Source organism: Neolamprologus brichardi, chromosome 15 (assembly GCF_056152115.1).
Source record: "Neolamprologus brichardi isolate AB-2024 chromosome 15, ASM5615211v1, whole genome shotgun sequence".
NCBI classification, from domain to species: Eukaryota; Metazoa; Chordata; class Actinopteri; order Cichliformes; family Cichlidae; genus Neolamprologus; species Neolamprologus brichardi.
The window spans coordinates 33,213,283-33,241,022 of NC_142118.1; the positions used below are offsets into that span (position 1 = coordinate 33,213,283).

The window sequence follows — 27,740 nt, forward strand, 5'->3', positions numbered from 1 at the left end:
TTCTTGGAGCTTTAAGGGAAGGGATGGAGATGTAAACCACAGGAGGGGGGGTAGAAGTGGCGTATAAAACCTAAAGTGGAGAAGGAAATACCCCAGAACCTTTGTTGGGTTAAGGATCGCAGGAGGAACAGAGGGAAGGAAGAGAGTAACCTGCTGTACCTGAACTGGTGCTTTTTGCAGAGGTGAAGACATGCTGTGGTTTCTGGGGCTGACCTGTGTGCTCTGCATAGGAGGGAGCGCTGTTGCAGGACAGAGAGGTGAGAAATACATTTGATATCGGAAGATTAAAGAGCATTAGCAGTAAACATGAGTAAAGGGTAAAGTTTCAGAGTTTTAATTTGAAAGAAACACGAACAATATATGACGACTGATGTGGAGACGCAGCAGAGAAAGAAGGCATAATTTAAAACATTAGAAAATATAAACTGATTTATCCATCTGGGGAAGATGTTACAGCTTTTGGTAGTTTCTGGTGACAGGTTAGTGTTTTCTCAAGTAATTAATCTGATAAATGAAATGTTATTAATGGAAACTGCTATGCAGAACAGCAGAAAGGGGTGTTACATAAGAAAAATGACAAAAAGCTGCAAATGAAATGAATTCAAAGCCAGATTTTATTAACCTCTTAAGCCCCAAGCCTACCTGATCTCCTGCCTTTTGCCCCCGTATCAGGGGGCGTTGGGGCTTAAGAGGTTAATTATTTCAATATGATTTTTTTTTTTTATTAATTATTATATTTATTTTTAGGGGAGGTAGAGCTTTTTGTTATGAAAAATAAGAAAAATAGTCGGGCAGGAACACAAATTGACTTAAAGGAGCTCAAAGCTCACGAGGGCTGGAAAGTTCCGTGCACACAACGAGGGAAAACAATCATAGTGAGATTCCTGCCGTCCAGGACTCAGCCTCCTTTCCATTAGCAGAGACAGTGATTTATGTCCAGCATCTCTTCTCTCTGCTGTGGAATTCATTCGATAAACACAGTTGCCGCTAACGAGAAGAACACATTTCCTGCTCTACACGCTCAGGAGATTTCTGCTTTTGGTACCCGGTACTGAACTGACCTGCAAATGGTATTTTTAAAACAACAATAAACGTATGGATACAGTGTGTCGTCGCCTGTATTATTATTCAGACTTATTATCAGGTCTTTTTGTCTTTTAGCCGCACTTTAATGTTTTGCTTCACTCTCACGGCTCTCATCGTGTTATTTATGGCCCCAGCAGGAGGTTGTTTTGAGAGGAAAGCCTCCAAAAAACACATTATAGAATTTGTTCAAGACAGATGCTGTTAGCAGATGAATGTTGTGAAGAATCTCAAAAGCTATATATATGAAGAATCAACTGCTGATCAAAGGTTTGAAAGATCAAATTTAACTAAAAGTTATAAACTGAATTGCTTTCACTGAGTGAAAGTATTTGATCCCCAAGCAAGCAGGGTGTCCAACTCCAGGGCTCAAGGGCCGGTGTCCTGCACGTTTTTTGTGTCCTTAATCCAACACAGCTGATTTTAATGGCTAAATTACCTCCTCAACATGTCTTGAAGTTCTCCAGAGACCTGCTAACTAATCATTTGATTCAGGTGTGTTGACCCAGGGTGCGATCTAAAACCTGCAGGACACTGGCCCTTGATGCCTGGAGTTGGACACCCCTGACTTAGTACTTAGTGGAGAAACACCTGCTGGTAACCACAGCTTTCAGATGTTTCTTGTAGTTGGTCACCAGGTTTGCAGGAGCGATTGTGGCCCACTCTTCTTTACAGAAACTCTCTAAATCCTTTAGGTTCCTTGACTTTCTGTAGGACTGAGGTCTCCAGTCCTTCATGACCTTAATCTACTTTTTCTTTAGCCCCTCCTTTGTTGCCTTGGCACTGTGTTTTAGGTCACTGTCATGATGGAAGATCCATTCACAAACTCTCTTCAGTGTTTGCAGAAAGTTGATTCTGTTCATGTGGATATATGGTTACCTGGATTAATAAGCATGCATTAAGACATCTTCAGTGAGTTCCTCATTCCAGGATTTTATGCTTCATGGCCCCGCCCATTGTCCCCTCAATGCGCTGAAGTCGTCCTGGACCCCCAGCAGACAAACAGCCTCAAAGCGTAATGTTTCCACCTCCACGCTGGACTGTGGGAATGCTGTTCTTTCTCCAAATACAGTGGGCCAAGTTGATGCCAAAGACTTTGGTTTAGTCTGAGCACAGCACTTTCTCCTGAGCCTCCTCTGAATCGTTTACATGTTCACAGATGTAGATGTTAAGACAGGCCTGTACATGTGTCTTTCTGAGCTGGGGGAACATGGAGGCTTTGCAAGTTTCAGCCGATCATGGTGTGGTGTATCATCAATGATGTTTGTAGTGTCTGTGGTCCAAGCTTCTCTTGTGTAGTTTTATTATTATTATTATTTATCATGATCATTGTCAGTCCATGAGGTAGATTCATGCATGGATGCATTAAGGGCAATTAATCGCCATTTTATATTTCTTCCATTTCCAAATGATCCCACCAACAGTTAGCGCCTTCTCAACAAGCTTCCTGCTGATGGAGTTGTAGCTCCTTCCAGCCTTGTGCAGATCTACAATCTTGTCCATGATATTCCATCTTTCTCCAATAAATGAAAAATTATAGACTGTTTGTGTTTTTGTGAGGGAGTACATTTACAAATACAGCGGAGGATTAGATAATTATTTCCCCCACCGTGAAATTTTGTTAACTAGGCTTTGTGAAAAAGTGAGATCAAGTCACTATATGTATCCTCTAAGAGACTATCAATATTATCAATACTGTTTTGGCTTCATCGTATTGCCTCTGAATGAATCAGATTACAGGTTCTTAATTAGAGAACAGAAGTTCTCTAATATATATATATATATATATATATATATATATATATATATATATATATATATATATATAAAACCACTGAGTTTCAGTTTGACAGACATATTAGACTTTAATATAACTATTCCACAAACATAAAAGTAATTCAAAAACTATATATATATATTTATATAGATATAAAAACATGTATTTATAAATTAAACTTCCCACTCGATAGTTGATTTGTGGTTAAATGAAGGCAATTTGCACCAAAACTACAGATCATACTGAAACCAAGGATCCCAGGATACCCATAAGCTTAATTCCAGAAAGCATGTGAGCAGGAAAAATGTCCCATATCTTCTGGATAATCTTGTGTCATTCTATTTCTGGGAATTTTTTTTTTTTTACTTCTGACTCCAGTTAATGTGTGGGCTGTGGATTCGAATGAGTCCTGTGGTGGTGGAGGAATGCCAGGCATTAGACTTTGGCATTAAACATGCAGTGGATCATGTTGTACAGGACCCTCCACACACATATCAAAACACTGCTCCCTAGCTAGCTGCCAGTCCCAAATTTTCATCCAACAAAACAATTCCACAGAAAAAATGAAGCATTGCAGCAATAAGCCAAACCTGCTCCGTGTAGTTATAACTTGAGTTCTTGTTTTCACTGCAAAGTTCTTATTAACTGTTTCTTCAAATTTGTTCTGTATATAAAATCACATTGTCTATACTTTTATGTTTTCATTATTTTTAAAGGTTTTCTGTTGTATTTGTTCGTGATTATTTATTCTTATTTTTTTCTTTTGTTTTTCATTTCAGAGAATCAGCTTGTACATTTCAGGTCCTCCTTTTTTTTCCTAGATCATGCTCCGAATGATCAAAAATCATATTTTTACTTAAATACAATACTTCAGTAGGTAAATTTTAACACTAGTTATTTCTAGCTAACTGATCTGACTAAAGGTTAGACGAGAGAAAAATGTGTAATTGAAAACAAATTATTCCTGTAAATAGGTGAAACAGGAGAAACTTTGAAGCACTGTAGGGTCATTGACAATGTTGGGCAAGTTACTTTGAAAAAGTAATTAGTTATAGTTACTAGTTACTTCCTCAAATTACTAGGAAAAGTAACTATCTAAAATAAGACAAAAACATCAAATCTGAGTAGAAAAGTTATATTTTTTTACTATAACAACCACAAACATGTTTAATGAATCATTTTCATAACTTGAAATGCAAATATAAATTGTAAATTTTAAAAACCTACGCACAGGTTTTCCAAACAACAAGGTTATTTGCAGCTATGTGATTGGTTTACCACGACTACTTTATTCTTCCTCAGCCAATCAGAAGCTCTTGTGTGATTGTTCCCCCCCTCCCCCCCCTCCCCCAAGCTCCCAGTAAGAAGAAGACAGCCGTCTATGTGTTGAAAAAGTGTTTTCTTGTTAGTAACATTAATGGCATTGTAATGATGTAAATAGTAAAATTAGTTAGATTACTCGTTACTGAAAAAAAGTAATGCCATTTCTTTTAATGCCGTTATTCCCATCATCACCAGCAGAATCATGGGCTGAGATTTTTCTTACTGAAAGAAGCAATGATTACAGCCTTGGCTTAATTCATAGATTACACTTTCTACTTTCTTGTTAACAACAAATCATAGATGTGAGGAACTTGTGCTTGTGTAGGCTGCTTCACTGCAATGTTAACTCATCTGATTAAATTGCTCATGGATATATACAGATGAGAAAAACATGATTAGCTCCAATATAAAATTTCAACCAAAAATTTAACCAATGCCTTTAAAAAAAAACCAAGAAATTTTCAATAATGCATTTCTAAACGTGCTCGTTTTCCTTAGAAAGCACGACTTTTTTCAATTTGCACACAATAATTTTTTTTTAGTAAAATACAAAAATTACCCCTGAAAAAATGACCTTTTCTGGGCCACACCACAAACCTCTTTTATGCAATGATTCAATTCAATTCAATTCAATAAAACTTTTTTTGATCCCGAAAGTTGGCCCCGAAGCTAATTTGGTTATGTGCTTTAACTTTGTAATGCTCACACAATATAACAACTTCAGAAAGGGTTCAAGCTGTCACTTGAGAAAGCTAATCATTTTTACACTGAAAGTTTTAAGTTCTTGTGAAATAATGTCCAATATAAAGGATGTGTGGGAAGCTGTGTTAAAGATTCCTTACTCTGTTCAACAGCATGGGGGGAATATAAAAGATTTCCTGTACTAATTGGTTTGTTCTCTCTTCAAACCCAGATGGAGAAATTATCAGTCAGATTAAAATGACTAATCTCGTCTTGGGTGAGATTAAAGAGCTTTTGAAGCAGCAGGTGATGCTCCGTCATAAAAATATATTTAACTACCTTTACTTGCATTTGATAACAGTTTGACTGTGGATGCTGAGGAAATGCAAAAAGGTATTTAATCTGTTGGTTGTACTTTCCAGATTAAGGAGATTGTATTCTTAAAGAACACAGTGATGGAGTGTGAAGCCTGTGGTGAGTTCACAAGCTCCCTTATCAATGAAGGAATTATGTTTATGTCTGAGAATACACACATTATTACATCACTATTGAAATTTCACTATTATCTTTATTGAACTTCCATAATTTTCCACAACTATGAATAATGATTATGTAGTCCATTAGAATAAACGGGAGAGAGATTTGAAGACAAAAGGAAACAACTAATAATTTGCTTTGATATCCTCTTTTCTCAGCAATGGGGGGTATGCAACCTCAACCCACCTGTGTGCCCAACTCCTGCCACCCTGGGGTGAGCTTTGTGGAAACACCAGAGGGTGTAAAATGTGGACCCTGTCCTCACGGCATGGAAGGAAACGGTACCCACTGCACTGACGTGGATGAGGTACGAGCAGAGATTTGATAAACAGTTGCTGACAGTACAGTGTTACAGGTATAACCATTGTAAGGTCAGAAAACTCTCTTCCTGACTTCGTCAACTAGAAAGTGACGAAATAGCTAAAACTTAGACTTTACTAGAAACCCAGTGAAGGACTCATCTAAATGAATGCAGGTCCTCATCCTAAAAACATCCTGATGTGTGTGTGTCTCCTTATTATGAACAGTGCACTGTGAAACCGTGCCACATGGGTGTTCGCTGCATCAACACATCCCCAGGTTTCCGCTGCGGCTCCTGCCCTGCTGGATACACTGGCCCGCAGGTCCAGGGCGTCGGTCTTGCCTACGCCACTGCCAACAAACAGGTCGGCACATTGCAGCAGTTTATGGATCCATTCAACATGAGATCAATTTGGACTTTACGTGGCCGCCCAAAGCAAACTTCCTTCTCTCTCCGACTTATTTTTCTTTTTGCCTCCTTTTTCAGTCTTAATGGTAAAGACCATTCAAGTGACTTTGCATTTGTCTTTAAATCTCTGTCCTTTTTAAGGTATGCAGAGATATTAATGAGTGTGATGGTCCCAACAATGGAGGCTGCGTGGCGAACTCCGTGTGTCTGAACACCCCCGTAAGTATGAACAAAGTGAATTTCCATGAAATTGGTGATTAGATCTAAGCCTCAGTTAGAGTCATTCTTTGTGTTGGCTGAATATTTTATTTATTTTCATCCTTAATCACTTTTGGCCGTAGTAGCAGCAGTCCTACCTTACAGCCGATACAGTATTGGAAACACAATCCTCTGGGTTAACTGCATGTAACTGTGTCCAAGACGAATTGCAACAGAATGTTTTTGAGCAGTCTCTTAATGGTTTAAACTTTATTCCTAAAATGGTAATTTAAATGAAAACAATTTCCATCCATCTATTTTCTTAACTGCCTACTCAGTTCATGGTTGCAGGGGTGCTGGAGCCTAGAAACAGGGTACAGCTTGTGGTTGTGCATGTGCTTCAGCTTGAACGGAGAGCGGAGAGGGGTTTTTACTCACTGCAAACATCCTTCTAAAATTCCCAATGCACATTGCAGGATAGTGATAGCTAATAAGTGGTCCCATAGAGAAGGTGTACACTCCACATAGAAAGGCCTTCCGTTTCTGTTAGGGCTCTTTCAGATGTGGTCCCTGTAAGACAGGCTACACTGGGGATCAGCAAAAAGGCTGTAAGCCTGAAAGAGCCTGTGGCAATGGCCAACCCAACCCCTGCCACGCCAGCGCAGAGTGCATCGTCCATCGAGAGGGGACCATCGAGTGCCAGGTGAGAAAATAAAACTTTTATGTTTTAGCTCCTTGTATTTAGCTTTGATGGGTTATCAAAGCTATTACAACATTCCTTCCTCATCATGTTATAACAATAATAGCAGCTATTGGGAAATAGCTGTTTGAGCACTTATGCTCATGTTGTGCAGACCACAAAACAGAGCCAATAAAAGCATTATGTACAGCTTCTAAAACATTTTCCATCCTTATAGTGTGGAGTCGGATGGGCTGGCAATGGCTACGTGTGTGGTCCTGACACCGACATCGATGGTTTCCCAGATGAAAAACTGGACTGTCCTGATAGTAACTGCAACAAGGTAAATCTCCTTCATATCTAAGAGAACTCTCTGAAAGTTAGCCATATAAAAACAGTTTATTTAGCTGTGAAGAAGATCAAAGATCTTATAAAAATGTGACATAAAAGAAGATGTTGTCATACTTTAAATTCAAACCTCAATCCCAGATCAAAGAAGATCTTTATCACTTTATACAAAACAAAAGTATTAATTAAAACTTACCCATCTGCTTATGTTTCTTCCAGGATAACTGTCTCACTGTTCCAAACTCTGGTCAAGAAGATGCTGACAGTGATGGAATTGGAGATGCCTGCGATGAAGACGCAGATGGGGATGGGATCTTAAATACACAGGTTCATACACAAAGGATACTGAGGTTGAAAGAAAATATAGTAAAATCATGTAACTTTGCTCTCAGGGACTAAAACATCTTTTTCCCAGGATAACTGTGTGTTGGTGCCCAATGTGGACCAGAGGAACATCGATGAGGATGACTTTGGCGATGCCTGCGACAACTGTCCTGCCGTCAAAAACAATGACCAGAAAGACACAGACGTGGACAAATATGGAGATGAATGCGATGAGGATATCGATGGCGATGGTAAAGACTTTGTGCAAATAGATTTGAAATCTATATTAATTATAAGACCTATTTACTCTGGCTGTTAATTAGAAACACTGACATGTATTGATATGCCTTTAATTTGAGATGTGATTTGAATGTGAATTTGATACATGAGATTTTTACAACCTATCAACTGGAATCATTTTCATGTTATGACAGAGTGTGTGTGTGTGTGTGTGTATGCACATGCACTTGTTTAACCATCTTAGTGAGAACTATTTTGAACTTTAGACAATTAGATTGGTGACATTTTGGAAAATGAGGACCTGTGAGCCACACACACTCCTGTAAAGGCTTGGTTGAGATTTGCTTTAGGTTTAAAATTAGAATGAGGTTTTAATTTATGGTTATGCATGTAGACGGGATGGTTAAGATTACGATAATGGGTCAGACAAAGATTTTGTATTTATTTATTTATTGGGTCTGTCATAGTCAAATGTGTGGAAATGTCTTCGTGTTGGTAGGTGGATTTGGTTTCCTTTAAACATACTTTATCAGCATGGTAGTGCTACAGGTGTGTAGTTGAGAATGAGTATGGTCTGACCAACCAGACTAAGTAATCATGAGCATTAGAGATGCCAGCAGGGTCAACAAATTAATCCACAAGGCTGGAACCATCACAGGCCAGAATCTGGAGACATCTGAGTCAATGGTGGACAAGAGGACAGTGAACAAACTGCTGTCCATCACTGACAACACATTAAAGCTATGTGCCTGTCTTCATGTTACTATAATATTTTCTAACATTCCCAATGTTAACCCCAGGAATTCCCAATCACCTTGACAACTGCAAAAGGGTCCCAAATGCTGACCAGAAAGATCGAGACGGTGACAAAGTCGGAGATGCCTGCGACAGTTGTCCCTATGATCCCAACCCTGACCAGGTGAGAAATGTCTTCACACGTTACATCAATATCTTGCAAAAAGGCACGAGAAGTTAAGCAGTTAATCTTAAGTAGAAAATCTTGCTTTTAATGACCTCTAGTGGCTTAACTTGTTAGTCTGCAACAGTAATTTGGTATAGTGTGTACTCCAGGATGTAGCATCACACTCATGGTGCATTTTATTTGAAACACCCTAAAATAACTGTGGCGGGGCGTGGCCTGCGGTGCCGTGCAGAGGAGGCGGGCGCACCTGTACGGCATCCGCAATCACGCCCCGCCGAATTAAATATTGTACTGGGTCCTGTGGTGGTTGTTGTTGTTATGTTGAGCTGGCAGCGGGAGAGCTGCAGCTCTGAGTGCGAATGTGCAGCAACCGTCAAGCATTAATAAAAAGCATCAAAATGCCACTGGGTCTGCCGTGTATGTTTACAATAACCAATAAAGCTGCCAGTGTCTGTGGTATTATTCAGTCCACATTGTCTTTCCTAGCTGGGATTATCATTGCCATTGTCTGCTTATTATTCTTTGGAAAATTTCATATCTGAAATTCAACTCAACTTATGTTTCTCAGATGGATGCGGACAATGATTTGATTGGCGACCCCTGTGACACTAACAAGGACAGGTATTGTGTGAGCTCATCAGTCAAGTCACTTGTATTTATCTGGATCTGTTTTAATACTCCAAGTCAAATTTGCACCTGCTATAACATCTGTCTCTTGACCAGTGATGGCGATGGTCACCAAGACTCTCGGGACAACTGCCCAGTTGTCATCAACAGCTCTCAGTTGGATACTGACAAAGATGGAAAGGGAGACGAGTGTGATGATGACGATGACAACGATGGGATCCCAGACCTGCTGCCACCTGGTCCTGATAACTGCCGTCTGATCCCCAACCCTCTACAGGAGGACTCTGACGGTGTGTGTTGACATATTAAAATAAAAGTTTGTGCTTTACTTACGCCTAATATCTACCTATCCTCCCAGGTAACGGCGTGGGTAATGTATGTGAGAAGGATTTCGACAACGACACCATAATTGACCCAATAGACGTCTGTCCAGAAAACGCAGAGGTCACCCTCACTGACTTCAGGGAGTACCAGACAGTCGTTTTAGATCCAGAAGGAGACGCACAAATCGATCCTAACTGGGTGGTGCTGAACCAGGTCAAGCAATTATGGCTTCTTTGATTTTTGCTGTTCTACATTTTTGCCAGAATAACTTGTCATGAAATAACATTTCTCTATAATCCACTGTTCTGTTTGTACAGGGAAGAGAGATCGTCCAGACTATGAACAGCGATCCTGGATTGGCTGTTGGTAAAAAACTGTTTGACATTTCAAGAAAATATAAAATATAAATATTAAACTGCCATCTGAAATGACCGAAAATGGCATGGATTTGTTTAAAGGAAACCAAATCCACCTACTAACAGGCCCGTGGCTGTTGCTTTAATTTACTGCACATAGAGCTAAACGTCTATGCTACATTTTAAAAACAAAATCTGATGTGAAATAATTTGTCCTGCAGGTTACACGGCTTTCAGCGGAGTAGATTTTGAAGGAACATTTCATGTTAATACGGTAACGGACGACGACTATGCAGGTTTTATATTTGCGTACCAGGACAGCTCCAGCTTCTACGTGGTGATGTGGAAGCAGGTGGAGCAGATCTACTGGCAGGCAAACCCGTTCAGAGCCGTGGCAGAACCAGGAATCCAACTGAAGGTATGTCACTGCCGTACTGTTTGCAAGAAATTCCAGCTCCACTTCAGGATAACGGATTAGTCATAAAGAGACTATGAGCTGTAACTAGTAGTTGTATTAATATTTAATCTATGGTTTAAATGCTTTATAGGGTCAAGGTTTTGCAGCATAGTCCATTTGAAGAAGTGTCCATAATGAAATAATGAGCTAAAAGACGATTATTTTCACTGCCTTGTGGCTTACAACCAACCAGTTAAACCTTAAAAACAATTTTAGTTGCCATGGTCAGAAAATGGTAGTAAATTTGTTGATAATCTGTAGATTTACTAGAGGCATACAAACATATGAGTTGTGAACTAATCTATAATAAAGAAAACATAAACAAAATGTGATCGCAAACATGTTATCCCTTTTTTACTCTTCTTAAGGCAGTGAAATCAAACACAGGTCCAGGTGAAAACTTGCGGAACGCTTTGTGGCACACGGGCGACACCACCGATCAGGTGAAGCTCCTGTGGAAAGACGCTCGCAATGTTGGCTGGAAAGATAAGACCTCGTACCGCTGGTTCCTCCAGCACCGGCCTGCTGACGGCTACATCAGGTACCGTGACACACAATTAACGCTGATGTTTTGTATGGAAAATAGGAAAATAACATTCATCTTATGATAGAGAGTGTGTGTGTATATTTGTTTAATCATCTTAGTGAGGACCAGTTTGAGCATTGGACCATTAGATTGGGGACATTTTGAAAAACTGAGGACCTTGAGATTTTCTTTAGGTTTAACATTAGAATAAGGTTTTAATATATAGATGGGATGGTTAAGAGTACGATAAGGGGCTAGACAAAGGTTTTGTATTTATTTATCTATTGGGTGTGTCATAGTCAAATATGTGGAAATGTCTCTGTGCCTGTGAAAATACTTTCTCAGCATGAAAGTGTGACAGGTGTGCGTCTGTGTGAGATGGGTGCGGTCTGATCAACAAAACTGAGTAATCATGAGTATCAGTGCCAGAGATGCCAGCAGGATCAACAAATTAATCCCCAATGCTGGAACCATCACTGGCCAGAATCTGGAGACATCTGAGCCAATGAGGGACAAGAGATCACTGAACAAACGGCTGTCGATCATGGACAGCAAATTAAAATATTTTGAAAAAGTGAGGATCTCTGGGCCCGTGACACACCTTCAAAGGCCGGGTTAAAGGTTTAGGTCCTGCTTTAGGCCTAAAATTAGAATGAGGTTTTTAAGTTGTGGTTATAATAATAATAGATCGCATTTATATAGCGCTTTTTGGGGCCCTCAAAGCACTGTACAATTCCACTATTCATTCACACACTGGTGGAGGCAAGCGCCATCGGTGAATTGTCTTGCCCAAGGATACAACGACCGAGACTGTCCGAGCTGGGGCTTGAACCGCCACCCTCCGGTTACAAGACGAACTGCCAACTCTTTGAGCCACGATCGCCCGGCTTATATATGTAGCCGGGATGGTTACGGTTACTATAAGGGGCCTTCCAAAGATATCCATGCAAACTTGTGTGTATTTATGTACGTGTGTCATAGTCAAATGTGTGGAAACATCTGTGTGTCAGTGGAAACATTTTCTCAACATGATAGTGCCAGAGGCATGTAGTCGAGAATAGATGAACATGTACAGTGAATACATGCAACAGTTTTATAAATATTTCAATAAAAGTAAAAATTTGAATACATTGGTGGTGCTAGAGAAAAAGAATCAGCTATAAAATGTAATTCTGCAAGTGTTATTGACACTTTGTTAATGCAATGTTGCTTGCTGCGCTTTGTCGGTTTGCAGAGTTCGTTTCTACGAGGGCACTCAAATGGTAGCGGACACGGGCGTCATCATAGACGCGACCATGAGAGGAGGCCGACTGGGAGTCTTCTGCTTCTCCCAGGAGAACATTATCTGGGCCAACCTGCGTTATCGCTGCAATGGTGAGTGAAACATTCAGAAGAGTTGAAAGGCTGGACTGCACCCACGGAGCGCTTTTCATTTATTCAACAATGTTCCTCTGCCAAGGAAAGAACTGTTTCTTTGTCAGCAGGAAATACCGAGCCAAATTTCACAAAGCAATCAAACATAAGCCATTTCAGTTTTAGTGGCTATATTTAGAACACTTTCCTAAATATGAAAAATATTGCTTTTACCTTGCAGAGGATTCGCTCTCCAAGTGCCCTGCTAGCTTTTGAAGCCAGTCATGTCTGATGTTGGCTAACTTGGTTATTTGGTGTGTTTTTGTCACACAGTTATGCACTGACTGGAAGTATGCTATTATTAGCAGAGCCATGAATGCTGCCACAAATGTGTGATTTTTCAAACTGAATTGTGAACTAGCTTTCCACTGTGTTTCTTCAGACACTCTTCCAGAGGATTTTGATGCCTACAGAGCCCAGCAGGTCCAGCTGGTAGCCTGATGACAACAAACAGGCCCAATGCACAGCTGGATCTCAGAAAGAGGATCATCACGGCGATAAAAGTTTAATTAAAAATCCAACATAAGTGTTGGAAAAGTCTCCAGTGAAAATTGATTGATTGTGCTGCAGAGCAACGGTAATATGTGTTCAAAGGGAAGTGGTATAATGTTAGATTAAAAATTATATAACATTTTCCACTTCAGAAAAACCACTTGAAAAGATTGGACTGTCACTAATGAATAAATGTTGTTGTTGTGTGGGAATCTGATGTCTGTGCATACTGAAACCATGGATATCAAACATGCATCTAATATCCTTGTTTAGATGCATCCACTTGGGGATTATAGCGCTTACCATCTTGTTTTTTTGTTTTTTGTTTTAAACTAGATGTCATTAAGACACTGGACATTCACCATAAGGGATCTGTATATGACAATGTAGTCACTCCCCAAAGCAGGCCATGCTTTTCTCTCAATTTTACTCTAAATGGGTAAATAATTTACAAAATAAAAATTAAATTGTATTAAAGAGAACCTGAAGCTAGCAACTGAAACAATATATTTATGAGTAAACTGTTTACTGTGGGCATAAATTGAGTGAGCAGTAGGCTCATTTTTCTTATAGACTTATATACAAATTGGCTAATTTTAGCATTGAGAAGAATCGCCCCCTGCTGGTCATTAGAAATAATGCAAGTTTAAAGCACTTAAGAATCAGACTTCTCAGACCGAGAAGTTTTATAGCACAGTCTATAACAGAGGAAGGTAAATTACATTTCCTTTAATAAAATTACGTTAATGATCATTCAATTTAAAATTGGCTTTATAGGTATTATATGTTAGTAAACAGGAACAAGCCGAACATGTGATTTTAAGTAACAGACTTGACTTGCTTTTTGTTTTCAAACTCAACAGCTTTTAGTGGAAATTAACATTCTGAACAAGTCACAAGCATGCACATATCCAAAATAATCTTTTAAATTTGCATTTGGTAATACAGATTACAAAATAGAAACAATAGCAAAGACAATATACAACAGGGTCGAAACATCATGCATGTCCACAGCAACACGCTGTGATGCGACACTGGACAGTTTCTTTTTAATCGGCATATTCTGCAAATCAAGACTATGTGCAGAGAAAAATCTGTCTTCCACATTCAATTTAATTTGACTTTTTTTTTCTTATAAACAAATGGTCACAGAAAGAGAATCACATGGCAACAAATAAATAACTACAGTTCTGTTACTACGACTTACAGGACAACAGTGATATAATGCTATTCTCACTAGAAGCTTTAAGTGGAACTTAAACTCTGTTTTTTTAATTTTTGTTTACACATTTTCATTAACTGTAGAGTCATTTATAAAACCCCATATTATTAAAGGGACATTTGAGTCAAACCTAAAGTCTCTGGGAACAAGCAGTACAGACCAAGCAGCAACTCTTTCCTTGTATTCTGGGACTGAGGGCACACCTTTAATCGCACGCTCCTGTTTGAGCATCACTCGTCAAACTTTTTTCAGTTTGTGACAAAAATGCAGTTTGTGCCTTTTTATGGCAAAAAAAGGGAACGGGCTGTGCCGAGAAGTACCTCAAGTAAGTGACGTCTCAGACTAAAATAAGCAAAAGTCTCAAAACTAAACAGTGTATCAGACATAAAAAGACATTTTCAGATGACCTGTGCATCTTATATTTGAAATAAATGGACCTCCAGCTCTCTGCATTTCACCATGTCGTCTCAGGATCGGCCTATTTTGTGAAATTACTTCAAATCTGATCAACAAACCTGACATTTTTAGTCTCTTTTACTAATTTTAAACTAAAGTGTTAGCTGCCTTGCATGAAGTCAAGTCTATTACCAGAGTTATAATTACTTTTAGATAAAACCACGAAGAACGCGTTAACACACCTCATCAGCAGTTTCTAAGTGGTGTGAGTTCAGCACGAGCTCCTCTCTAGTACATGTTCTTGTTTTAACTGTTAGGCTTGTGGGTGGATATTTTAGACAGGAAAAAATATGACAAACCTGTAGTTTCGAGTTTTAGCTACTAGAGTAAAGTCAGACTGTGTTGCAGTACTACTGCTGGCAGCATATGTATTTAATGGCTCAGTCACAGTAGAGTAAAAACAGGATGGAACCTCCTTGCGCCTAGAAAAGGAAAATTGGTGGTTGCCCCATGAATGCATTGACTTATTTATTTATTTTCTGTCGGAGACCAACCGTAATTAGTTGCACCCGAGGCTGACCGCACACCACCTCTGCACAGATCGCCTTGTGGGGGGAAATCGGTCTCTAATTTTCAAATGCAGCCAAAACTGCCACCACAGTGCAATCAATCTGAGTCGGTCTGCGGCGATGAGCACAACTCATCTGTGAGTTGCCACAGTGGGCTCGACTCAGCTGGTTGCAAACTGTTTGTATTCTGTTCATATCGCTGAGGTTCTCACTAGACTCTAAATGCCTAATGTGAAGTTTTATATGTAGCCAAGTCTCATTATCACCAACAGACTGCATGTAATAGTCCCTTTGACCCTATTCAATCGCAAAGTCATACCATCCTGAAGCCATCTTAACAGCAATAAGTTCCTGTGAGGATGGCAACGCACTCTGAGTGCTTGCATACCACTTTCAAACCACTGTTTACTCTAGTGTGACTGTGACATATGTAGCTAATTAGTGTTTGAATCAGTGTGTGTGTGTGTGTGTGTGTATGTGTGTGTGTGTGTGACCAACAAAGAAACACATTCGGAATGCTTATCCTTTCCAACACAAGCACACAAGCTGCACTGGAGTAAGCCCTTTCTAGTTTTGCATCCCCTAAGATCTTCACAGATTAAAAAACAAGACAAGCCAAAATATAGTTTACAAAGGAAAATAGAGAATTCATCTTTTCTTTGACATGAAAATATTTCCGGAGTATACATCTGGTGTGAAACAGTCAGCATTCACGTCAGGCAGAACAGTCTCTGCTCAAAAGCCAAGAAATCACAAATAAAGTGCGAAGCAACCAGTGGACTAAACATTGCACACACATACACAAAAAAACAAAACAAAGAAAGAAACCAAGAAAATAAAAAAACCCAAACACACACAGTTGCATTTTACCCAGTCCAGAACGTGACATGATAGGCAACAACAACAAAAACTATCATATCCGGTGTCTTGAGAAGCACTCCACTTCAGCATAGCGAGTTTAAAGTCCTGCACATAACATTTTATAATAATCTGCTCGACGTGTCTATCATGTCATGCGGCTGACTGCGTAACACAGAAGCGTCAGAAGAGTCAAGTTCACATATGCAAACGATCAGCGCACGTGCCAATCTGCAACTTCCACGGGACGGATCCCGCATCAACAAAGCCAAGGAGAGGGCCGGAACGACTGCAAGGTCTTTCTATACAAGAAGGGACCGCTTTACACTCGTACGCAGAGAGATGCTACAGTAGTAGGAGAAAGCGTGGAACAAGCAACAGTCTGATTCCTTAAAAGGAGAAAAGGGGCAAATGAAAGAGTGCAGAGAGAAATGGAAGCCTGGTCGCCGTCTGTGACGGACCAAATGCACCAAACATCGTTGGGTTCATTTGGCAAAGGGTTAAAACTAGGACACTGCCACTTAAAATACATTCTTTTATCATTCATCAAGTAGCATTGTACATAGATGGAGGTAACAGAGTCACTGAACAGGAAAAACCCTTACATGCATCCCTTTAGACTTTGTGGTAGTGTTACGTTACACAAATCAAACCTGCAGAGCTATAGAAGGCCTTCATTTAGAGGTTTTGACTGTCAGGTAAGTCATGCATTTTGTTTCAGCTATAGCATATGTACAAGGTCAGTGAATCAATGACTTCAGCAGGACGAAAGAAAGGGGATGGCAGGAAAGCTCAAATCACTGGCGTTATTGGCAGCACGACAGTGCACGTGACGCTTAATATCTTTTAGGTACACAGACCTTTGGAAATGTAATCCGTAGAGTGTGTTTTCTACACCTTTGTTTCGGAGGCTTGAAGGAAAAATCCAACGTTAGCTGCTTTACACGAAGCAGAATTAGTGTGTGTCGCATTTTTCTTCATCCTGTGGGTAATGCAAACGTTTGACACGGGTTCATTTAGGGTCAGGGGCAAAGGGTGTCTTTCTAAAGCAGCAATTTTGCACCATGTTCAACAGTCGCACAGGACGAAGAGGAAGATTCAGGTAATTAAATCACGATTTACAGTTTTTGAGGCCAAAACTTCAAAATTAAGCTGGATTTATGCTTCTCTGGTATCGAAATGAATTTGTATTCCACTTGTTGATTGTCATTAGCACCACCACGACACACTACAACATCATACACGCGCACACTTCCAATAGTGTCAGTTTTCTGGCGTAGAGCCACGATGTTTAGTCTTTAAAAGAGATGCCGCACAATTCCAGTTTTTAAGTGAGGTGATTTTTAATTCTGTCATAAACTACAAAGCCCTTAAAGTCTTAAAATATTATACGGCCTGCACGACATTTACCATGTTTGACATTTTAGGTTCCATTTTAATCTGCAATAATGTTTCTCTTTAAAATAAAATTGACATCTCCAAAGTCTACCGTCTGTAATATAAGAGTCACGCTGCTTGCTCGCCTGCAAAAAGAAGAATAAATCCAGCTTAACGTGCAAACTCTGTTAGCTAATAAAACACCAGAGGTGGATTTTTCCTTCAAGCATCTTATTTGTCTCATTTTGCATAGGAATCACAGGCCCGTTGAAGGCAAACAAAAACCGTTGATGGAAGTTTACAGCAGACAAGAAAACACTTCAACTGAGACGAACCGTCCAGCTGTAGAGGTAAACCAAACGTGATTCCTTTTTCTCTTTTTTCAGCAAGGGGGATTTGGGAACTCTTCCCATCAGCGCTGTGAGTAAAAATATTAGCACATCTGTACACAAACGTTACAATATAACAAACATGATCCCACAGACTGCACGTGACTCTCAGGGAAACTCTGACAAAAGATTTAGGCGTGCCGACCGACCCCTTAAAGTCTGTCTGCGTATTCAAACGATGTGACTCTGTGTGGTGTTCATTTGGTTGCAGAAAAATCAGATTGCACACAATACTTACTATACTTACTTACTATAAATAGATTTATATAGCCATATTCTACTTTGTCTACTTTATCCCATCCTCTCATAAACTAGAAGCGTGGAGCTTATGAAAACCAAGTAGTTCAGTAAGAAATACCCACGCGTCGAGTCAGCTGCGTTTTTGTTAGAGCTTCCCTGTAAAGGAGCAAAAAGCCTCCCCACAATTGCGCTCCATCTTGAACACTTCAAACCCGCCTTTGACTTTTTTTTTCTCGTTTTTGCCCCGCTTTAGAAAACATCCAACAATTTGGCTATAAAGTGTACCGCTACAAAATACAGTACATTGATTTGTCAAACCTTACACAACATAACCACAAACATCACTGACCAAAAGTTTCTCTCAAATACGAGAAAACGTTACAGTAAGTTACGAAAATACGCTGTCACGTTAGACACTTAAGAAGAACAGTAGAATACTCCCGTAAGGCAAAATCAGGTGATTTCACAGTGACGACTTTAAAAGATTTCAGTGATCTCTGGTTTAAAAACAGACACCTTCCTTCACTGAGAAGAGGGTCGGCCTGAACGTGTATATATGTATGTATTCTGGCTTTTCATCAGGAGAAAATAAATTTAGATGCTTCTGTTTTTCTTCCTGATGATTTTTCTCAGTTAAAGATCACGTGTGTGGCTTTAAGCCAACGCATTTCCGGAGCACGCAGCATTTTTTGGAGCGGTGCTAAAAAAACCTGTCGTATTTGGATTGGACTGTTGGGCTGCAGCATGGTTAACGGTTGCCACATCTTACATCAGAAAATGGCACACTGAACACCGAAGGGCAACTATGGGGAGGTTTTGCACTCCTCGATAAACCAAAAATAGCTTAATAAACACATTTATAAATATGTTAGTAATCAATAAATAGACACAAATTACATCAGTGCAATATTACACGATGCCTACAGAAAACATTTTGGCATCAAATTGAAATTATGAAATGGAATATAAAATCTTTAACCAAATAAATAAATAGAACATATAAATAGATGAAGCATAAAAACATACAAGTACACAATGAAAATAACATTTGGTTGTCAAAAATAAAGCTTTGAGTGTGAAATAGAAAGCCGTTATGGCATGATGGGAAAACCGTTCTTTTTCATTGCACGGTATGAGCAAAGCGACCATGTTTTTTTCGGTTTCTTTTTCCTCGCTTTTTTTTTTCTTAAAAACACGGCCGCTTATATCGGGTGCAGTTTCGCCCAATGTCCTAGCAGCTTCCTGCTACAAGCAAATATCAACAAAATAAATAATAAAGCAGATATGAAAAGAAAAGAAAACCGCCAAATGTGCGTTTTTGGAATATATGTGGCATGTAATGGTACACTGTAAACACCGTAGGCTAGCAAAAGCGCTGAGCGACCAATCTCATTCAAAACGACAGCGAGGCAATCCCCCCGGCGAGCCGCTGGATGTCTTTTTTCCCCCCTGTTGTCTTTTGGTGCCGCATTGTTTCAAAGGGCAAAGTCGGACAGCTGGACGGCCATGCAACGAGGAAGAGGGATCATCCTGCCCTTTGGTTCTCTCCGTTAACGAGTTTTCTTTTTCTTCACGTCACAGCCTGTCCATTCTAAACGTGTCCTCGGTGGCGGGGTCGGCAAGCACCATGTCGGGGTCGTTGAGCATGTGCAGTCCGTCCAGGGTGAGCGGGTCGATCTTCAGCTCGTCCAGAGGGAATTGAGAATCTGCGTCGAAGCTGACGTCGCCAACGCCCGCAAGAGAGTTGGTCAGCTCTTTGGACAGGCTTGGCGGAGACTCACCTGTGACTGAGAAATACAAGCGCTGAGAAAAACGTGCACGCCTGGCAAGAATCGGGTTAGCATTTCTACTGATTCAAGCTAAATTGGAACAAGTATTTCTACATGGTTCCCTACCACAGAGATCCTATTTTAGAACTACTGCACAAGTGGATTTGCAAAGTACCTTTAAAACCCAAAAGCAAACGTTCAAGTCACTGGAAGGTTTACTATGGTTATAGTACACCAACTCTGCACAGACGTACAGGTTATTCTGCTATTGACTCATATTTGGTGTTGTTTATTAGACTGGATGATAGAAGTGTATAAAACAAGAAATTTTGGCAATTTAGTAAAATGTGGAAGTGTCTAAAAGAAGTTGTTCCCTCGTATGGTCTCTGGAGAATTCTGCAAAAAGCGAAGGTGCTGTTAGTTTCGGCTCAGTTGCCTTTAGACTTCTTTACCTTAGCCCAGATAGAGCGTATATTGACTGAAATCTCAGTCATGTGCAACACACCAGCGCAGGGGGGCCTCGTTTATTGCTCATCACCGATGTTTTGACGGATGCTTGGCATTTATGCAAAGAACCTTTAATGTATCAAAGGGCAAACGCACACAGGTGCTGTGGCTACCTGTTAGGATGATGTTGGGGATGTTGCCGTGGCTGCTGTAGCCGAGCTGCTGAGAGTCGGGTAGGCTGCTTCCAGTGAGCCCCATCATGGCTGCCTGCGTGTAGTTGAGGGTGGAGCACTGGTTGTAAAGGCTGGTGGAGCTGATGGGGTTTTCGATCATGTTGAACTGCTCGAGCTAAAAAGCACAATTGTACGCGTTACACACATTGAAGTCAGAGAGAATCTAAAGAAAACCTTTTACTTAACGTTACGTGTCACCTGATGAGAGAGAGCGTTGGTCTGCCTCGATGCCAGCTGTTGATCATAAAAGGAGTCGCCGAATATGCTGCCCACCACGGGGATGTGCTGGAGGAACACAAACAACCCCCAAAAATATATATGAGAAATACACCATTGCAGCGGCTACAATAATAACACAAATCTTTACAGAGAGAGAAAATATCTGAATTCACAAGCAGACACTTTCAGCGATGGAGTAACAAAAAACACAAGCAGCACACAAAGTCACAGCTGTCAGAGTGAGCAGCGAGCAAAGCAAATGGACCTCGTGACCACGACTGTCATGGTTAAACACAAAAAGAGGAGGCTAACAGAAGATGTAATAGCGCCACTCTTTAATGATTCGTTTATTATTAAAATTGAAAGCACACTTTACAGTTTTATTATAAATGACAAACAACCAGGGTGCTTCAGTTTGTCCCATCCTCGTAGATAGGACCACGACAGCCCAGATCAAGACAAAAACTAATTCAGATGGGTTGTTGTCATCACATTACCGTGGCAACACTCAACTCACCACCACTGTAGGGACTCCAGTGCAAAAAAGATAAAGTTTTTTTTTTTTTTAAATAATATTTATTATATTCTGGTATATTTAGAAAGTTGTCTGGGCTCATTGAGTATACAAACCTACCTAGGATTTACCTTACAGTAGAAAGTGCCTTGAGGCATTCGTTGGTGTAATTTGGCACTATATAAATAAAGCTGAACTGAACACAGATATGTAGTTAGCAGGGGTAGTGAATAAAATGCTACTGATACTACAAGTGGCATCCATGGATTACTGTCTCCACATAGTAAGTGAGCTGTTGAGAATATGCTGAACTGTTGGTAGCAATGCTGTTTTTGCCTCATTTAGCTACTGTTAGCCTCTGTTACCTGATGTTAGCCTCTGTTAGCCCCTGTGAGCTTTACATCTAGTCTTTGTCTTCATATAAAGTCCAAAACAGAGCCAAACAACATAAGATCCCCTTCCACGGTTTCAAATAATAAAAAAAAACAATAAAGATGAAACAAGGATGCATGTTCTGGAAACTAACTGTAATTAAACTGCCTTTTAAAAAAAAACTACACCGACACTGTGTTACAGAGTAAATGTTCAAATCACTGGGATGGAACGGTTAGGCCAGGGGTAGGCAACTCCAGGCCTCGAGTGCCGGTGTCCTGCAGGTTTTAGATCTCACCCTGGGTCAACACACCTGAATCAAATGATTAGTTCATTACCAGGCCTCTGGAGAACTTCAAGACATGTTGAGGAGGTCATTTAGCAATTTGGATCAGCTGTGTTGGATCAAGGATACATCTAAAACCGGCACTCGAGGCCTGGAGTTGCCTACCCCTGGGCTAGGCCAACAAGGTTATCTCCCTAGCATAAAGTTTGCATGATGATGACCTGACTATGTGACAACAAAGCAGATATTTTTTTCCTGCACGTACGTATCTTGCCACCTACATGCTCCAGCCTGGCATGTCCCCCACCCATGAAAAAACAAACAAACCAAGACTGTCCTCAGAATATATCTGACACAGAGAATATAGTTTGGGTGAATTACATGTGAGAAACTGTAATGGTTGAGGATACAAGATGAATACTTTAAGGCTACAAAGTGTCAGAGCCTCCATCAACAGGCTATCAATATGTTGCCATGCACGCTGTGAACGATGACAGTGCTGATGAAGAAATGAGCTATGCAGCTGTTGACACCATGAGTGATTAAGTGTGGATACAGTGAATGAAAAGCAGCCTAACTCTCTACAATTAGCTTTCCCCCAGGAGCAAAGCCCTTCCCCAAACAGCAGGTAGCTCGGTGGGTGGGCCCTTACTTGAGGTGAGCCTCCAGGGGAGAAGCCTTGATTGGAGACTGGGGAGGTTGGAGACTGAGTGGCTGGTGAGCCAGTCTGATTGCGGTACTGTTGGAGGGAAGAGGGTTAGCTAGCACTAAGCCTGTCACACACAAGTCTAAAAAGGATGACATGTGAGAAGGCATCAACTTAGGGTCTGCTCAAAACATATGAGGTAGGACTAAAAAGCTCAGGAAGCTAGTCCATGGAAATCAAAGACCTTAGCTGATTAAACTTTGATATATTAAGCATTTAAAATCATATCTGAGTGCATCTCTGGATCACTTTCAGCAATGCTGCAATTTTTACATCGCTCTCTGGAAATGTTGTTCTGACCTTTTCATCAACTTCTATTTCAAGCTCAAATGTGTGGATGTTTTGTTTGTGGATGATTATCGGTGTTGAAGAGAACTAGGTACTACGTAGGTTTCCACAACATATATGTTTTCAGCTGTTTACACCTAAAGCCACATTTTCCAGGAAGGAAATTTTCAAAAGTCGCCACTGTGGAATATGTGTGGGAGCCCGCATGGAAATGTACATTTGCATGTGCAAATGTGGTATAAGCTAGAATAGACTATAGTGAAGTCCGGGATGTTTGGGATCACTTCCTCCTGTTAAATTTGACTCCTTAAAAAATCAAGTTAAAGAAACACAAGTTTGATGCACTGTTCAGGCAAGTTCAAAGTCTGTGCTTTGAGCACTCAACAGTGAAAAACAAAACACCTAGTCTAGTGCAGTCCATCTAGTCCAACCATTTACAAATGAAAGGGAGGCAGAAAAAGAGTTCCAGGTAAACCAACTAAATAAAATACCAGCTGGGCTTAAAGTGATCCAGGATGTTCTTGAAGAGACTGGGCAATGTTCAGTTAGGTTAGGGTAAAGGTTTTTGACTACTTCAATAAAAAACAGTTGTGTTTTAAAGAATGGCCAAATGCATATTTCTTTTTTTATAAACCATCATTTACAAAGATGTTAACATCAAACAACTTTACAGTGACATCTTGTAGCAAAGAGTAATATGTGTTTATGCTTCTTAGCTAAGTTAATCTATATAATTAGAAATAAATTAGCATAGAAAGGATGTGCAGATATTTACTGCGATGTATTTAGGGTAGCATCATCAAAGTGGTAAAATAAACAGCAGCTTAAAAATAAGCAAAATTATCTCAATCATGTCATCAGATTTTTATCTAAGCTTCCACGTTCTTGTTAAACTGCATCTTACCGAGCTGATGCTCATGCTGCCAGTGGTCTGGCTGTCTGGTGAGGGACTGCTGGCAGTGGCAGACGCTGTACCAGCGGAGGCCAGAGTTGGCAAGGTAATGAGCTGGATGCCTTGTGGCAGGGCCTGCTGCTTCTGGAGGTCACTGATCAGCTGAGCCTGAGCCTGAGCTGTCAGCTGGTTGAACAGAGGGTACTGAGAAAGCTGCTGTTCCAGGGTCAATGACTCTGTTGGCATAACCTGCAGAACGATGGGGATAAATTAGTCCAAGTAGCAGTGATTTCTGCTGCATGAACTGGAGGGTAGGGGTGTGGTGTTTAAATGTTTTATCTTATCTTTAACCACCTGGTATGTGTTGAATACTCATTAGTATACAGCTTGACGTTTCAAAAGCACTGCAATTTATGGATCTGTACTAAAAGCATAAGGACAAAGACACAGATATCATTACGAGCCTGTTGTCAGCATCCAACAGTGCTATTTACACATAGGAACACATTACTGCAGATGATTTTAGTCACTTAGAGCCTAGCGACCCCCCTGGCAACCTCTAGCTGATAAGGAAACGTATGTATTCTCGAACCAGTTGAAAGTACCAGGTGAAATTATCTGCAAAGAATTGTACAGTGCTGCACCAACAACCTCCTTGCGATTGCTTCGGTCTTCGGCACATGCCTGCAATTTGCCGACTTGACTGCAAAGACTCAACTGGAACTGTGAAAAGTCTCCTTCAAAGTAAAAGTTTTATCTTCCTGCTAAAATCAACATAGCCATGTACTGTTTCTTTAACTTAACCAGACTGCAAATGAAGACTGGAAAAAACAGAAAGATCAACTAAGCTGATAAATATGTAAATGTGTCACGCTCATCCACCATGGCCTCCCTACAATACCGACTCTGTTGCTCTCTCATGCCTGACTTTGTAAAGCCACACTCCTCCTTTCTACTGATGACTATCTGGACATAAACAAATACTGAACCAATGAGAGTTTGACCATAATGTAGCATATCCTAAAATGCAGTATTTTATTCTGTAATTTATTCTGTGCACAAAACCTACAAAATATAATTAATCATTAATGGAAAAAGACTTGAAACGACACCATAAACTAATGTGAAAAATCCTTAAGGGTCAATATAATGTGACCTCTTTTTGCAGTAAGTGATGACACTCATTTGTTTCAAATTCAACACATCGGGATGCAAGTGCAATAACTCTTTTTAAATTTCTGACTTCATCCATTTTTGGTCCAAATACCTTGGACAATTTTAATTAATCCTTACCTGTGTAATGCTAACTGGTGAGGAAAGGGTGGGTGAGAGCTGCTGAGGAGATTGTTGGAGATGGAGGTCAGAGGTTAGGGTGAGCGGCACCACCGGTGGCTGCCGGCGCTGTGCAGTCACGGTCATGGTGGGCTGAGAGGAAGTGGGGATCCCTGGGAAGTTTAAAAAAAAAAAAAAAGAAACTATGGATGTACATGTGCCTGTTTTTTGTCTCCAACTTAGCTTTAATGCACCAACTGGTGTAAATAAGAAACATCAGAAAAAGTAAAACAGCAAAAACCACCAACTTTAAATGCCTGCACGGTAGGGACTGAGTGCAGAAGAGTGAGTCTAAGTCAAAGTAAAAGTCTGTAAAAGTGCATAAATGTGATAAAGCACAAGCCCCTACAATTGGAAATTTTACACATTAGGTGTTACAACATAAGAGACTGTTACAAACTGATGCTGAACCAGATCCTGCTAGACTAGACTCAACACTTGTGGAGCATCAAATTAAATCCTGCTGTTTTGTTGTCATTTGTATGAAAACTACCGGCATGTTTTTATGTTTTCTTTCAGCTGCATAAGTGTTTAGTGGTTCTCCTTTGTAATGCCGGGCTCACACTGTGCGATTTTTGGCCCATTTTGAGCCGATTTTTGAGTCGTGCGACCGTTTTGGCGATCGGCCCGATTTTGGCCTTCATCGTGCGTCGTGCATCGTGTAGTATACGTGGGGTAACGAGAAGCGATTAACACGTCACGACCAGCTCCCGATCATCAATCGCTTGGTCGTGAGGGTGTCTCCGCAGTTTCTCACACTGCGCACGCGCAAACACAAATGTCAGCGAAAAAGACGGCGCAGCGGCGTGTGATCTGGACACAAGCGATGGAGGCACTTGTAGAACTTTGGAAAGCTCATCCGAGCCTTTTCGATGTGGCCTCACAAAATTATCACGACCACAACAACCGTGAAAATAGTTGGATAGACATTGCTGCTCAATCACAGCTGCCTGATCAATGTTTTTCATTAGCAATTTAGCAAAGTTGATGGCGGTGGTGTGCGTGTCTGTGTGAGTGAAAGACAGAGGGAGAGCGAGCGACAGAATTCCTGTTATAACCTTCATTTTATGGACGCACAGTGTGAGCACTCGGGTCGCATCAGAGCATCGCGTCGTATAGTGTGAGACCCTGCATCGTGACCTACGAACTTCTAACCCCTGCGAGTCAATCGTACAGTTTGAGCAGGAGTTGAATCGCGCGACTGACAAAATCGCACAGTGTGAGCCCGGCATAAACAAACACATTCCACTCAAAGCTAAATTTCTGTGCTACAACACTGGTCGGTACAATCCCTTTGCTTTGTTAAATTTACCCGTTTTACCCCTTTAATGAACACGAAATGGTGCTTATTACCGTGGCTGGCGGCGCTTATACCCAGGTGGGTGAGGTTGGTGGTGAGGCTGCCCGTGCTGTTGGCTGCGCTGAGGGAGGGGAAGGCCACGGTGTCCTCGGGGTCCAGCGGGGTAGAAAGCGGTGGGGGGAACTGAATGTTAGTCAGATCGGGCAGCGAACCGCCGGTGTTATGTGCGGCTGGGAGCACGGATGGGTTCAACTCCTGGTCTGGTGAAGGGAATATGCTGAAAAGAGCACATTTTCTATCAGACATAAGAACAGCTTGTGTGAAACAAGACTGTGACCAAGCATATGAGCATTTTTAATAAAAGGCAACAACAGCTAAGTGACAGTGGGTAACATTTTTGCTTTAAATGCTATTTTAATCACTTCTTAAAACCCACCTACAGTGGGTGGGTGCCACAGTATGACAGTCGATTTTCATTTTTCTGTATAATTTGAATTATATTACTCAGATTGTGCTTCTTATGCAATTTTTCTGTTTTTAAATATATATTTTTATGTATTGTTCTTGTTAATATTATTATTAATTTTTGTATTTTTAGTTCTGTCCTTAGCATAAAGCGCTCTACAAACAAGCTTGGCTAAACTGAAGCCTATTGTGCTTTCACTCAGTGATGCCCACAGGTAAATAATTCCCAGCCGTGCTAGAATTTTCCATCAGCTGACAATCTTTTCTCAGTGTGTATTATGTGTCTCGTAAGTTCACTTTCTTGAAAAGGTTTTCAGTTCCTAGCAAGGAGAAATCATTGCAAGACCTGTTTCATGCTTTGCTTTGGCCAGTTTGAACCAAATACAGCAAACACAAACAGACTTCGTTTAGAGAGAAGCAGGAACGATAATCTATAACTAATAATAGGAAATCTAAAAAAGGCTACTTTTGGCTGATTCTTTGGTCACAAAGGAAGCTCATCTGGCAGATTTTGATGCCAGATATTGTTTCTGGTTTGTTTCTCCTGGGAATGAACAGAGTATGTGTAAGCCATTCCTGTTACATCACAACATAATAATCTTGTAATAACGCTACTTGTAATAAGGCCGATGGCGCGATATGGCAGCCTCGCTTCTGTCAGTCTGCCCCAGAGCAGCTGTGGCTGCAACCGTGGCTTGCCTCCACCAGTGTGTGAATGTGAGAGTGAATGAATAGTGGCATTGTAAAGCGCTTTGGGTGCCTTGAAAAGCGCTATATAAATCCAATCCTTTATTATTATTATTATTATTATTAATAACGTTTCTTCTAGATTAATTACCTATTGTATTGT

At 40.5% G+C, this 27,740-nt stretch overlaps 2 protein-coding genes across 4 annotated transcripts in view; one reads left to right on the plus strand and one right to left on the minus strand.

The window, feature by feature from the left end:
• comp (cartilage oligomeric matrix protein) lies at positions 1-14,690 on the plus strand. Its single transcript, XM_087852738.1, has 19 exons — positions 1-257; positions 5,097-5,170; positions 5,287-5,338; positions 5,560-5,708; positions 5,929-6,066; positions 6,252-6,329; positions 6,859-7,011; positions 7,226-7,330; positions 7,555-7,662; positions 7,751-7,910; positions 8,700-8,818; positions 9,390-9,442; positions 9,545-9,738; positions 9,807-9,985; positions 10,090-10,138; positions 10,350-10,546; positions 10,954-11,126; positions 12,346-12,485; positions 12,907-14,690. The coding sequence occupies exons 1-19, from the start codon at positions 191-193 to the stop codon at positions 12,963-12,965; spliced, it is 2,247 nt and encodes a 748-aa protein (XP_087708864.1). The 5' UTR covers positions 1-190; the 3' UTR covers positions 12,966-14,690.
• Positions 13,667-27,740, minus strand: part of crtc1b (CREB regulated transcription coactivator 1b) — a 27,740-nt gene continuing 13,666 nt past the window's right edge. Inside the window, exons 8-14 of one of the 3 annotated variants that reach the window (XM_087852740.1) lie at positions 26,479-26,702; positions 25,087-25,238; positions 23,806-24,042; positions 22,560-22,646; positions 20,715-20,801; positions 20,457-20,631; positions 13,667-19,848 (exon numbers count right to left, since the gene is read on the minus strand). In XM_087852740.1, the coding sequence (XP_087708866.1) occupies positions 19,643-19,848; positions 20,457-20,631; positions 20,715-20,801; positions 22,560-22,646; positions 23,806-24,042; positions 25,087-25,238; positions 26,479-26,702 (1,168 nt within the window). In that variant the 3' untranslated portion in view covers positions 13,667-19,642. Of the gene's footprint in view, positions 19,855-20,456; positions 20,632-20,714; positions 20,802-22,559; positions 22,647-23,805; positions 24,043-25,086; positions 25,239-26,478; positions 26,703-27,740 lie in introns of all 3 variants that reach the window. The other 2 variants (XM_087852739.1, XM_087852741.1) reach the window with 2 other exon arrangements.

Excerpts from the sequence above, each read along its gene's own strand:
- comp (XM_087852738.1), top strand. The coding sequence starts at position 191 with ATGCTGTGGTTTCTGGGGCTGACCTGTGTGCTCTGCATAGGAGGGAGC. Across the intron at positions 7,663-7,750 it reads ATGGGATCTTAAATACACAG|GATAACTGTGTGTTGGTGCC; the intron begins GTTCATACACAA and ends TCTTTTTCCCAG. Across the intron at positions 12,486-12,906 it reads CCTGCGTTATCGCTGCAATG|ACACTCTTCCAGAGGATTTT; the intron begins GTGAGTGAAACA and ends GTGTTTCTTCAG.